This window comes from Callionymus lyra, chromosome 4 (genome assembly GCF_982586985.1).
Source record: "Callionymus lyra chromosome 4, fCalLyr1.hap1.1, whole genome shotgun sequence".
Taxonomy (NCBI): Eukaryota; Metazoa; Chordata; class Actinopteri; order Syngnathiformes; family Callionymidae; genus Callionymus; species Callionymus lyra.
This window is the reverse complement of record NC_141821.1, coordinates 3,305,887-3,318,386: the sequence shown is the minus strand read 5'-3', so window position 1 is coordinate 3,318,386 and position 12,500 is coordinate 3,305,887. Positions and strand designations below refer to the sequence as shown.

The window sequence follows — 12,500 nt, the reverse complement described above, 5'->3', positions numbered from 1 at the left end:
TACACACACACGTGCACACACACACACACACGCACAAGGACATGAGTGCTACACACACATGCACACACATACACACACACATGCACACACACACACACATGCACACATACATACACACACACGTGCACACATGCACACACACGCACGAGGACATGAGTGCTACACACACATGCACACACATATACACACACACATGCACACACACACACACATGCACACATACATACACACACACGTGCACACACACACACACACACACACGCACGAGGACATGAGTGCTACACACACATGCACACACACACACACACACACATGCACACACACACACAGATGCACACATACATACACACACACGTGCACACATGCACACACACGCACGAGGACATGAGTGCTACACACACATGCACACACACATACACACACACATGCACACACACACACACACACACACAAACGTGGACATGAGTCTAACCTCCTGCTACACACACATTCACAAAAACATCTACATCTACACATCTCACATCTACTCACACACACCTAAACGCACACCTACAAACACACACCTACTCACACTCACACACTCACACACTCACACCCACCCACACACTCAGGTGTTGACAGGTGTGGTGTGTTCAGGGAGCGTGGGGAGGAAGTCTTCTCATGTCACGGAGACATCGCTGGAAACTGGACGGAGTCGATCGGTGAGAGAATTCTTCCCAGGTTTGATTGATTCGAATAAAACTTTATTGACAGAGAACAGAGTAACGTGAAGACGCTTTACATTTGAAGTAACAAGAAAAAAAGAACCACTAGATGGTCGTCAGTCGTTACGTCCTCCTAAAGGAAAGATCCTGGTGATGACTGAGGACGAGAGGATACAGTGATGTTTCATTCTCTGGTTCGTGTCCACAGAGCGAACTCTGTGACCTGGAACCCTCACAAGATGATGTCGGTCCCGCTGCAGTGCTCGGCCCTGCTGATCCGCGAGGAGGTGAGTGTCCCTGCAGGCGTGGAGACCCCCTGCTGACGTGTCCCAGCAGACCTGTAGACTCCCCACTGACGTGTCCCAGCAGACCCCCTGCTGAAGTGTCCCCGCAGACCTGTAGACCCCCCACTGACGTGTCCCAGCAGACCCCCTGCTGATGTGTCCCTGTAGACCCCCTGCTGAAGTGTCCCCGAAGACCTGTAGACTCCCCGCTGATGTGTCCCTGTAGACCTGTAGACTCCCAGCTGATGTGTCCCTGTAGACCTGTAGACCTGTACACCCCCCACTGACGTGTCCCAGCAGACCCCCTGCTGACGTGTCCCCGCAGACCTGTAGACTCCCCGCTGACGTGTCCCTGCAGACCTGTAGACTCCCCGCTGATGTGTCCCTGCAGACCTGTAGACTCCCCGCTGATGTGTCCCTGTAGACCTGTAGACTCCCCGCTGATGTGTCCCTGTAGACCTGTAGACTCCCCGCTGATGTGTCCCTGTAGACCTGTAGACTCCCCGCTGATGTGTCCCTGTAGACCTGTAGACCTGTACACCCCCCACTGACGTGTCCCAGCAGACCCCCTGCTGACGTGTCCCTGCAGACCTGTAGACCCCCCGCTGACGTGTCCCACCTGACGTGTCCCACCTGACGTGTCCCACCTGACGTGTCCCACCTGACGTGTCCCACCTGACGTGTCCCACCTTGTGTCTCAGGGTCTGATGCACGACTGCAACCAGATGCACGCCTGCTACCTGTTCCAGCAGGACAAGCACTACGACCTGTCCTACGACACCGGGGACAAGGCGCTGCAGTGCGGACGCCACGTGGACATCTTCAAGCTCTGGCTCATGTGGAGGGCGAAGGTCAGTCTTTTTCTTTAGATCTGAAGGTTAAAAACATTTTTGAACTTTGAACTAAACTGATGACAAGAATGAATATATGTTAGGTAGAACTTTATTGATCCTCAGGAGGTCTCCTTCGGGAAATTGTTTGTATATAATGTAATATATGTAATATATATAATAATATAATAATATAATAATAATAATAATATAATAATATAATAATATAATAATGTAATATATATATATAATGTCATATATGTAATATATATAATAATATAATAGTAATAATAATAATAATAATAATAATAATAATAATATTATAATAATTATAATATATATATATATGTAATATAAGGAAGTATATCATCAGAATATTGAACTAATTCACATTTTTAACCATTTTATTATTTATTGAATCATTGAATTTAATAATTCATATATTGAAAAGTAGTTTTTGTTGGATAATTGTATAAAAAACTTTTTTTTTAAATAAATAACCCTTTTTACACGTGACAAAATGAATACAAGGAAGTAAATCATCAGAATATTGAACTAATTCACATTTTTAACCATTTAAATATTTTATTGAATCATTGAATTTAATCATTTAATCATTGAAAAGTTTTTTTTGTATAATTGAATAAAAAAAGTGTGTTTTTTAAAAAATGTTCACATTATATTCTATTTCTAATCATTCAAAAATACATTTTCTAAATTCAATATATTTTTAAACTGAGTCTTGTGAATTCAATATATAAATGTTGGTACAATAGAGTCTATAATAATAGAGTCTCCAGACAGAACCAACAGAGCACAGAACTACTGGATCAAACTTTCAGCCAATCACGGACGAGCGAGCGACTCGGTGCTCGTTTGGTTGAGTCTGGTGAGACTTGATACTGAATTCAAACAGTTAATAAATAACATTTATTTTTGAACTATTTGAATTAGAATCACAAACTCTATGTTATAAATATAAATATATATCTTTAAATCAACATTTGAATATTCAATTAAATGATTCAAAGAAATGATAATTGCGTTAATAAAAAGGTTCAATAATAAATCGTGTCAATGTTTTTAAACATGTGACGTGAAACGCTTGTTTGCGATGATCGGTCACGAGATCTCCGTCCGCCGCAGGGAACCATCGGCTTCGAGGCCCAGATCGACAAGTGTCTGGAACTGTCCGAGTACCTGTACAACAAGATCAAGGACCGGGAAGGATACGAGATGGTGTTTGACGGAAAGGTGCGTCTGTTTCGATTGACAGCAGCTTCTGGGAAGTGTTTTGACCTTTGACCTCCATGAAAAAGGCCTAATGAGGCTCATTTACATGAAAAGAGCGTCTTTGTGTCTTTGTGTTTTGTTTCCTGCTGAGCCTCAGAGACACGCGTGTGGAGGTTGACACGCGACTGTGTCAGTGGCGCCCCCTGCTGGAACATCAGGGAACATTATTTTCTGCTGCAGCGACTGTGATCTGAATTGAAACCCAGACCAAGACCTTTATTGAAAAAGAAAAATGAATATCTTGACCTTTAAAGTATATACTTTAGAGTATTGTTTTGATTGTTTAAGCGCTTTGTGACCCTGGTCTGGAAAAGCACTATATAAATAAAAATGACTTACTAACATCACTCGTCTATATACACATATGTTGATGAAGCTTCATGAAGCAGTGTCTTGTTTCTTTTATAGATCTGCAGGGGGCGCCCTCACTTTAGAGGACGATGATATGATGTTACAACGGAATAGTTTGAAACAATAGATTATGGAGCGAGAGAGCGACATCTAGTGGAGAGAATGAAACTGCATCATGAGGCTTCGTAGACACAAGTTTTCTCACCTAGAAAAGCTTCTCAACTATTTTCAATGTTTGTATTTATCTGTTGAGGCAACAAAAATGGCCGCCTGAAGGACAAACCCTTGCTGTGTCTCAAATCGCATACTTTTGTACTCAAAGTTAGTATTTTTAGTGCGTAAGTGTGTCTCAATTGTTAGTATGCGAAATTTAGTGCGCCATGCACACTAAATTGTCATTAAAACGCCCATAGAACTGAGTATGGATCGATGGACACTAACCACCCTAAACAGCTCCATCTTAGTGACGTTTTAAACAGAAGTTACGTCATATATATATATATATATATATATATATATTATATATATATTCATATACGTACAGGTGTATTTTCAGCAGCAGTAGAAGGATGACACGTCTTTGGTGCTGATACCAGCTTAAATATCTCGCAAATATTACGATTCTCATATTTTTTTGCAAAACTTGCTGCCAGCAGGTGGCGATAGTGTTCCTACAGCTGGTTGAAATCATCCTTAAATAGTAGTAGAAGAAGAAGCTGTCACATAATTTCCTGTTAGTGTGTAGCAGCAGAGTTTGATTTGAGACAAACTATCTGTGGAGAATTAGTTACTAGTTAGTACGTACACTATCCTGATGATACTAACTTCTAGTATACTAAGAGTAGTATGTGATTTGAGACATACTATCTGTGGAGAATTAGTTACTCGTTAGTACGTACACTATCCTGATGATACTAACTTCTAGTATACTAAGAGAAGTATGTTTGAGACATACTATCTGTGGAGGATTAGTTACTAGTTAGTACGTACACTATCCTGATGATACTAACTTCTAGTATACTAAGAGAAGTATGTTTGAGACATACTATCTGTGGAGGATTAGTTACTAGTTAGTACGTACACTATCCTGATGATACTAACTTCTAGTATACTAAGAGTAGTATGTGATTTGAGACATACTATCTGTGGAGAATTAGTTACTAGTTAGTACGTACACTATCCTGATGATACTAACTTCTAGTATACTAAGAGAAGTATGTTTGAGACATACTATCTGTGGAGGATTAGTTACTAGTTAGTACGTACACTATCCTGATGATACTAACTTCTAGTATACTAAGAGTAGTATGTTTGAGACAAACTATCTGTGGAGAATTAGTTACTAGTTAGTACCTACACTATCCTGATGATACTAACTTCTAGTATACTAAGAGAAGTATGTTTGAGACAAACTATCTGTGGAGAATTAGTTACTAGTTAGTACCTACACTATCCTGATGATACTAACTTCTAGTATACTAAGAGAAGTATGTTTGAGACATACTATCTGTGGAGGATTAGTTACTAGTTAGTACGTACACTATCCTGATGCATACTAACTTCTAGTGTACTAAGAGAAGTATGTTTGAGACATACTATCTGTGGAGGATTAGGTACTAGTTAGTACGTACACTATCCTGATGATACTAACTTCTAGTATACTAAGAGAAGTATGTTTGAGATATACTATCTGTGGAGGATTAGTTACTAGTTAGTACGTACACTATCCTGATGATACTAACTTCTAGTATACTAAGAGAAGTATGTTTGATACATACTATCTGTGGAGGATTAGTTACTAGTTAGTACGTACACTATCCTGATGCATACTAACTTCTAGTGTACTAAGAGAAGTATGTTTGAGACATACTATCTTTGGAGGATTAGTTACTAGTTAGTACGTACACTATCCTGATGATACCAATTTCTAGTATACTAAGAGAAGTATGTTTGAGACATACTATCTTTGGAGGATTAGTTACTAGTTAGTACGTACACTATCCTGATGATACCAATTTCTAGTATACTAAGAGAAGTATGTTTGAGACATACTATCTGTGGAGGATTAGTTACTAGTTAGTACGTACACTATCCTGATGATACTAACTTCTAGTATACTAAGAGAAGTATGTTTGAGACATACTATCTGTGGAGGATTAGTTACTAGTTAGTACGTACACTATCCTGATGATACTAACTTCTAGTATACTAAGAGAAGTATGTTTGATACATACTATCTGTGGAGGATTAGTTACTAGTTAGTACGTACACTATCCTGATGCATACTAACTTCTAGTACACTAAGAGAAGTATGTTTGAGACATACTATCTGTGGAGGATTAGTTACTAGTTAGTACGTACACTATCCTGATGATACTAACTTCTAGTATACTAAGAGAAGTATGTTTGAGACATACTATCTGTGGAGGATTAGTTACTAGTTAGTACGTACACTATCCTGATGATACTAACTTCTAGTATACTAAGAGAAGTATGTTTGAGACATACTATCTATGGAGGATTAGTTACTAGTTAGTACGTACACTATCCTGATGATACTAACTTCTAGTATACTAAGAGAAGTATGTTTGAGACATACAATCTGTGGAGAATTAGTTACTAGTTAGTACGTACACTATCCTGATGATACTAACTTCTAGTATACTAAGAGAAGTATGTTTGAGACATACTATCTGTGGAGGATTAGTTACTAGTTAGTACGTACACTATCCTGATGATACTAACTTCTAGTATACTAAGAGAAGTATGTTTGAGACATACTATCTGTGGAGGATTAGTTACTAGTTAGTAGGTACACTATCCTGATGATACTAACTTCTAGTATACTAAGAGAAGTATGTTTGAGACATAATATCTATGAAGGATTAGTTACTAGTTAGTACGTACACTATCCTGATGATACTAACTTCTAGTATACTAAGAGAAGTATGTTTGAGACATACTATCTGTGGAGGATTAGTTACTAGTTAGTACGTACACTATCCTGATGATACTAACTTCTAGTATACTAAGAGAAGTATGTTTGAGACATACTATCTGTGGAGGATTAGTTACTAGTTAGTACATACACTATCCTGATGATACTAACTTCTAGTATACTAAGAGTAGTATGTGATTTGAGACATACTATCTGTGGAGAATTAGTTACTAGTTAGTACGTACACTATCCTGATGATACTAACTTCTAGTATACTAAGAGAAGTATGTTTGAGACATACTATCTGTGGAGGATTAGTTACTAGTTAGTACGTACACTATCCTGATGATACTAACTTCTAGTATACTAAGAGAAGTATGTTTGAGACATACTATCTGTGGAGGATTAGTTACTAGTTAGTACGTACACTATCCTGATGATACTAACTTCTAGTATACTAAGAGAAGTATGTTTGAGACATACTATCTGTGGAGGATTAGTTACTAGTTAGTACGTACACTATCCTGATGATACTAACTTCTAGTATACTAAGAGAAGTATGTTTGAGACATACTATCTGTGGAGGATTAGTTACTAGTTAGTACGTACACTATCCTGATGATACTAACTTCTAGTATACTAAGAGAAGTATGTTTGAGACATACTATCTGTGGAGGATTAGTTACTAGTTAGTACGTACACTATCCTGATGATACTAACTTCTAGTATACTAAGAGAAGTATGCGCTTGATACACAGCACATGTAACAATGATCCCACAATCCATTGCAAAGTTGTCACATCATGTGACAAATATATGATGATAGATACTGTAAACTTTATTAGTCTCTCTGAGAGATATTAACATTTGTAGCAACTTTTTTATTATTATAGCAATAAACAAACACATATGTCAAAGTGAGTAATTAAGTCCAATTAGATCAAATCTATAATCTGCGTCAGGGGGGGACACCCTGGACAGCACCCCAGTCTGTCGCAGAGAACACACACAAAGTAAAATGTTAACATAAACCGTCGATGTTAAGATGACGTTGTTCTGAAGTCACAGTCGTGTTTATTATTCAAGTGTCGCTCATAAAGTCGTTCTGAGAGCTCGTGTTCCTCTAAAGGTCGTCTCTTCAGTGTGGAGTACCCGGAGTAGATCCTATTCAGCTGATGTTTGTGTCTCTGCAGCCTCAGCACACCAACGTCTGCTTCTGGTACCTCCCCCCCGGGATCCGCTACATGGAGGACAAAGAGGAGAGGAAGAAACACTTGCACAAGGTGGGCAGAGATAAGGTTGTGTCTTATCTCCCCCCCGACACATGCCTCCCCCCCCCGCCCTCCCGCCCGGACCGACACCGGCGCCGTGATGTCGCGCTCTTGAGAAACGATCTCAGACGGAGCTGCTCCGGGGTCATCTCGTGACGAGCGCCGACACCCCAGGGGTCGCGGGGTTTGGATCCTCCTGCTCGTCGATAACCTCTTGTCCCCCCTGCAGGTGGCGCCGGTGATCAAGGCCCGGATGATGGAGTACGGCACCACCATGGTCAGCTACCAGCCGCAGGGCGACAAGGTCAACTTCTTCCGGATGGTCATCTCCAATCCCGCCGCCACCTTCGAGGACATCGACTTCCTGATCGAGGAGATCGAGCGCCTCGGCCAGGATCTATAAGACTCTCGCGCTTCCTGAGGGATAGTTTGTGGTGAATGTACCGGTAACTCTCTCTCTCTCTCTCTCTCTCTCTCTCTCTCTCTCTCTCTCTCTCTCTCTCTCTCTCTTCTCTCGCTTCCTGCACAGTATCTAAGAGTATATTTCACATATATATAAGTATATATTCGCGTAAGATGTGTCGTAGCTTGGCTGTGGACGCCTCCCGCTCCAAAGTGCTTCTGTCTGATCGTCGTCGTGTCAGTGGTGTCAATCTTTAACGTTCGTGATCCGAGACGCTTGTGCAGTAGGTCGGTTCTGACCCGGTTCGTCGTGGAGTGCCAAACGTGGCTGTGCTGTTGTGGTTTCTAAAAGAAAAAAAAAGAAAAAAAGCACTTCAGCTTACCTCAGCTTGATCAACTGCCTTTTACGTCCTCACCGGACCCTCGGGACCCGCGGTCCAGGTCCATCGTCGCGAGGAGGAGAGTCCAGACTAAAGTCCACTTTTAGGGTCCATTTGAAATCTTCTGCTGCTTAATGTCTGAAGCCATTTGACTCTTAACATGTCTTTGCTCCGATAGTTACGTTCATGGTTCTGTTCTTCCTGTGCGACCTCTGACCCGACACAGCAGAAGTCATCAATGAAGTTTCAGTCGCGTCAAGTGACACCGGCTCGTCCTCGCCCTGCTCTACTGGACTACCCGGTTTGTGTTGTTTCCACCAGCTTGGTTTGTCTAAGCAGATTCCTAGAGAAACCTTGTACCTGCTCCGGTTCTGAGAAGGCCGAGCCGGCACTAAAATGGTTGAAGTCGGCACAACTCCCAACTCCCAATGCCAGAAACCGCCATTCCTAAGAACCCCCTGCGAGAAGGAGTACCGTCTGCTGGTCTGAAACAGGTGTTCCGTGAACGAGGTCCAGACCATTTTGCCTCCAGATTTCGTGGCACCATGTAATGACCCCCAGTAGGTGGCGGGCCGGTGGAAACACAACCCAGTCCAGGCAAGTAGGGCTGGATCTGTGTAGCGTTGAATGACCAAAAGAGAACACGGAACAAATATGTTCTGACACAAGATCTACGACTTCTAAGTCTGTCAGATGCGAGTGTGTCGAGATCTTCTTGGCGTCTTCTCCGAGTAGATCAGTGTGTAGGTCAGACTCAAATGTGGTGAGCCAGGAAAGGTCTGGACAGGTGTACGGATCCTGGGCTGCGTTCACACTGCAGTAACACTGACCCAGACCTGAACAGCACGAGTCACGTTGAATCCTGCATTTTCCAATCATAATTAGAACACTTTTCAATACGGTACTGAGTCGGACCGGCGTTGGATTTTCATAGCAATAGCAGTATGAACCGCCAAAGTATAATGATGCGACTTTTGTCGTCATCCCGACCTTGACCTCCGGAGTGTTAAGTCTCGAAAAGTCTCAGACACAGAGGAAGATGGTTCCAAAGCTTAGGAGCAACAGTCCGAAAGGATTTCTCTCCTCTGGTCCTGAAGTTCAGGAACCATCAGTAGATTCTGATCCACAGACCTCAGAGCCCGAGCTGGGGTGTAAGTCTGGATCAGATCACTGATGGAAGGTCTGACCATGAATAGATCTGAAAGTAAGAACCAGAATTTAAAATGATCCTGAAAGGAACTAGTGAAGAGTTTGAAGGAGAAATGTGAGTTCTTCTACTAGAGCGGCTCAGAATTCTGGCTGCAGAGTTTTGTATGAACTGCAGGCGAGAAGATCCTCAACCTTCCCAGTCTTTGGAACAAATCCAGATCAGTGTAACCAGTAACATCAAGGTTTCGAGCATAATGTTCTCTGTACGGATGTTGCTCCACATACGTGAGCAGTAGTTGCATGAAGAACGGTAGTGCGATCGTAGCCGTAGTGCAGGAGTCGTGATGTTGCTCCTCGTTCTAAGCGACGTCAGCTGATCTCCTCAAACAACTTAAGCCAAGGTCATCTCTGAAGCCGCTTCTAGTCTTCAGAACCAAACTTTACTGCTCTTAAGGTCAACTCCATCTCAGTAGCTTCCAACCCCTGAGTAGGAGCAACATGCTTCAGAACAGGACCGGCCCGGTCCAATCGAGTCCCTCCTCCAAATCTGAGATGTGACGTTACAAATGTCTAGTGTGCTGCCTGCTTTCTCCCGAAGGGGGCGCCCTTTCAGTGCCACAGCTGAGATTACTACTTTCACAAGCAATATTTCCAACGAACGGGGCCAAATCCGCACTCGGAACCAAAACGACCCGGAGTGCGTTCGACTCTCTTCCGGGCTCTGTAGCATCGTCGTTAGAAGCCGTTAGCAAAGCACAACTAGTGTACAATCACTTTTGATGTAAATACTCCAGAGATGTCCGAGTCTATGTTTGTAAACATACGTGTATATAAGACTATGGTGAGTCGAGTCTCATGTTTTCAAATATATATATAAACGTATTTTCATCCTGTGCTCGCGCGACTTCAAGGGTTTTTAACTGGCTTTAAAGGAGGCGGCGTCGCCCCGGGTCCGACTCGGAGGCGAGTCAAATATGCAAAGCCACCTCGACTCTGAAGCACTGTTTCTATTATTATTTGTGACGATTGTGTGCGTGTGCGTGTGTGTGTGTGTGTGTGTTGCCTTCGTCTCGAGCTGCTGGTATCGTGTCGTTCGCCTCCAGTGAGGAGGTCGTGCACTTTAGAGTGAACACTGTGTGCAAAATGTCAAGAGTTACCGTGAAAATATTGTTGCTGGAACATGTTGCTGAAGCTCTGAATGTTACGAGGGTCCCGGGGGCCGGCTTCGCTTTTCCGACACTTCAGTTGTGTTACTTCTGTTGATATTTATGTCAACTTCATGTACAGAAACACACAAACTTTAGCGTCACTTCAACACCATCACCAGGAAGTTTTTTTTGATTCGTGGTCAATTAAAACTTGATAGTAAACCAAAAACAAAAGTAATCGGTTAAATAAACGTATATTTAAGTGATTCATTCTAGAACAGTGGTTCTCGAGCCAAATATCCAGTTGTTTTTAGTGGGTCACGAGTAGGTCACGTGTTTCTCTCCAGACAAAACTGCGGTCAACCACTAGGTGGCGAAAATGCTCTGTAATGCGTATTTATTCCATTTAATCTCATCTTGTCTTATAAAGTTTCACTTAATTGTTGAAACATTGTAAATATTGCTCACATACAATCACAGTAATCTGGATTAAAACTGTTTTTCTTTAGATTGAAAAGGTTTTAAGGATTTATAACATCTATTGTTTACATAATTTTATTTATGACGTTGTTTTCCAACAGTTTAACAGACACCGGAGTTATTGTAACTCAAGCCCTAATAAAGCCATTTGTGAGGTTATAAGTAAAATATCTGGAAAAACATTGACTTATCTTTGTTTAGAAAAGTATAAAGTATGTTACACAACATCATCCAGTGAACTACACAAATTAAATAAGTTTATTGTGCTTCGAGTCTTTACCCGATAATGGTTCGTCCCTGTTTTAAGTCTTGACTCGGATTTAAACTTTTATATTCAGTCCCTCGTTTATATTTTGGGTGTTTTTTCGAACGTAAAACCTGAAACAATAAGAACATTTACTTATATGGACAAAACGTATTCAACAACAATATGTGATCGTTTCAGACCCGACATAAGACGTTTCAACCCTCAGCGACGGTGACCTGACACAGTTCCCGTTATGCTTTGCCGCCCAGCCAACCAATCGCTTTTGACACAGCAACAGAGACAAATCATTTAAATACAGTATTGTCACGACCAATCAGCCGTCACTAAATTGATCAGTGTGTAGAACGGCATCATGGGAGTCTCCCACTGGTGGAAGTTTATCTGCTGTTCAAATAGATCAAAGGTAACCCATAGCGACGACCGGTAAACGTCCGCAGCATGCATGAGGTAGAACCACTGTTCTGGAATCACTCTCGTTTGTAATGACAGTGACAGGCCAGCAGGGGGCCCAGTTTTAAAATCCCACCGAATGTTTTTATGTTCAAGTTTCTTGGCGGCGACGCCGTGACACGGTCGACGTCGGGAATTCCGGCCGCGGCTGCCTTTTGGAAAAAGCATTTTGTTTCTCTGCTGATGCTGCTTCGCTTCCTTTCTGCACGTTGCATGCGATGCCTTGCCTTCTTCCAGCTCCTATATCTCTATTAATCTCTATATGGACCAGTATATCTACGTGTGTGTAGCTGTGTGTAGCTTGAGTGTGCGTGTCATATTAGTCACGTGTAGACTAGTCGCGTCGGCCTTTACGTGTGATCCGTGTCGGCTTCTGTGCTGCTGCTGCATGTCGCCTGCTCTTCTTCTTCTTCTTCTTCTTCTTCTTCTTCTTCTTCTTCTGCTCTGTCTCTGCTGCTGCTCGGTAACACCACGTATATCCAGATGTGTGTGTGTGTGTGTGTGTGTCGTCCCTCAGCATGTGCTTCTCTAGTATTTAACCTCTTCTCTCTG

At 42.0% G+C, this 12,500-nt stretch overlaps 1 protein-coding gene across 1 annotated transcript in view; it reads left to right on the top strand.

The window, feature by feature from the left end:
• The window catches only part of gad2 (glutamate decarboxylase 2), a 23,698-nt gene that overhangs the window by 10,955 nt on the left and 243 nt on the right, over positions 1-12,500 (top strand). Inside the window, exons 11-16 of the mRNA XM_087788463.1 lie at positions 637-701; positions 913-991; positions 1,690-1,839; positions 2,965-3,072; positions 7,594-7,683; positions 7,901-12,500. The exon at positions 7,901-12,500 is cut by the window's right edge and continues 243 nt beyond it. Of these exons, the coding sequence (XP_087644589.1) occupies positions 637-701; positions 913-991; positions 1,690-1,839; positions 2,965-3,072; positions 7,594-7,683; positions 7,901-8,074 (666 nt within the window). The 3' untranslated portion in view covers positions 8,075-12,500. The remainder of the gene's footprint in view (positions 1-636; positions 702-912; positions 992-1,689; positions 1,840-2,964; positions 3,073-7,593; positions 7,684-7,900) is intronic.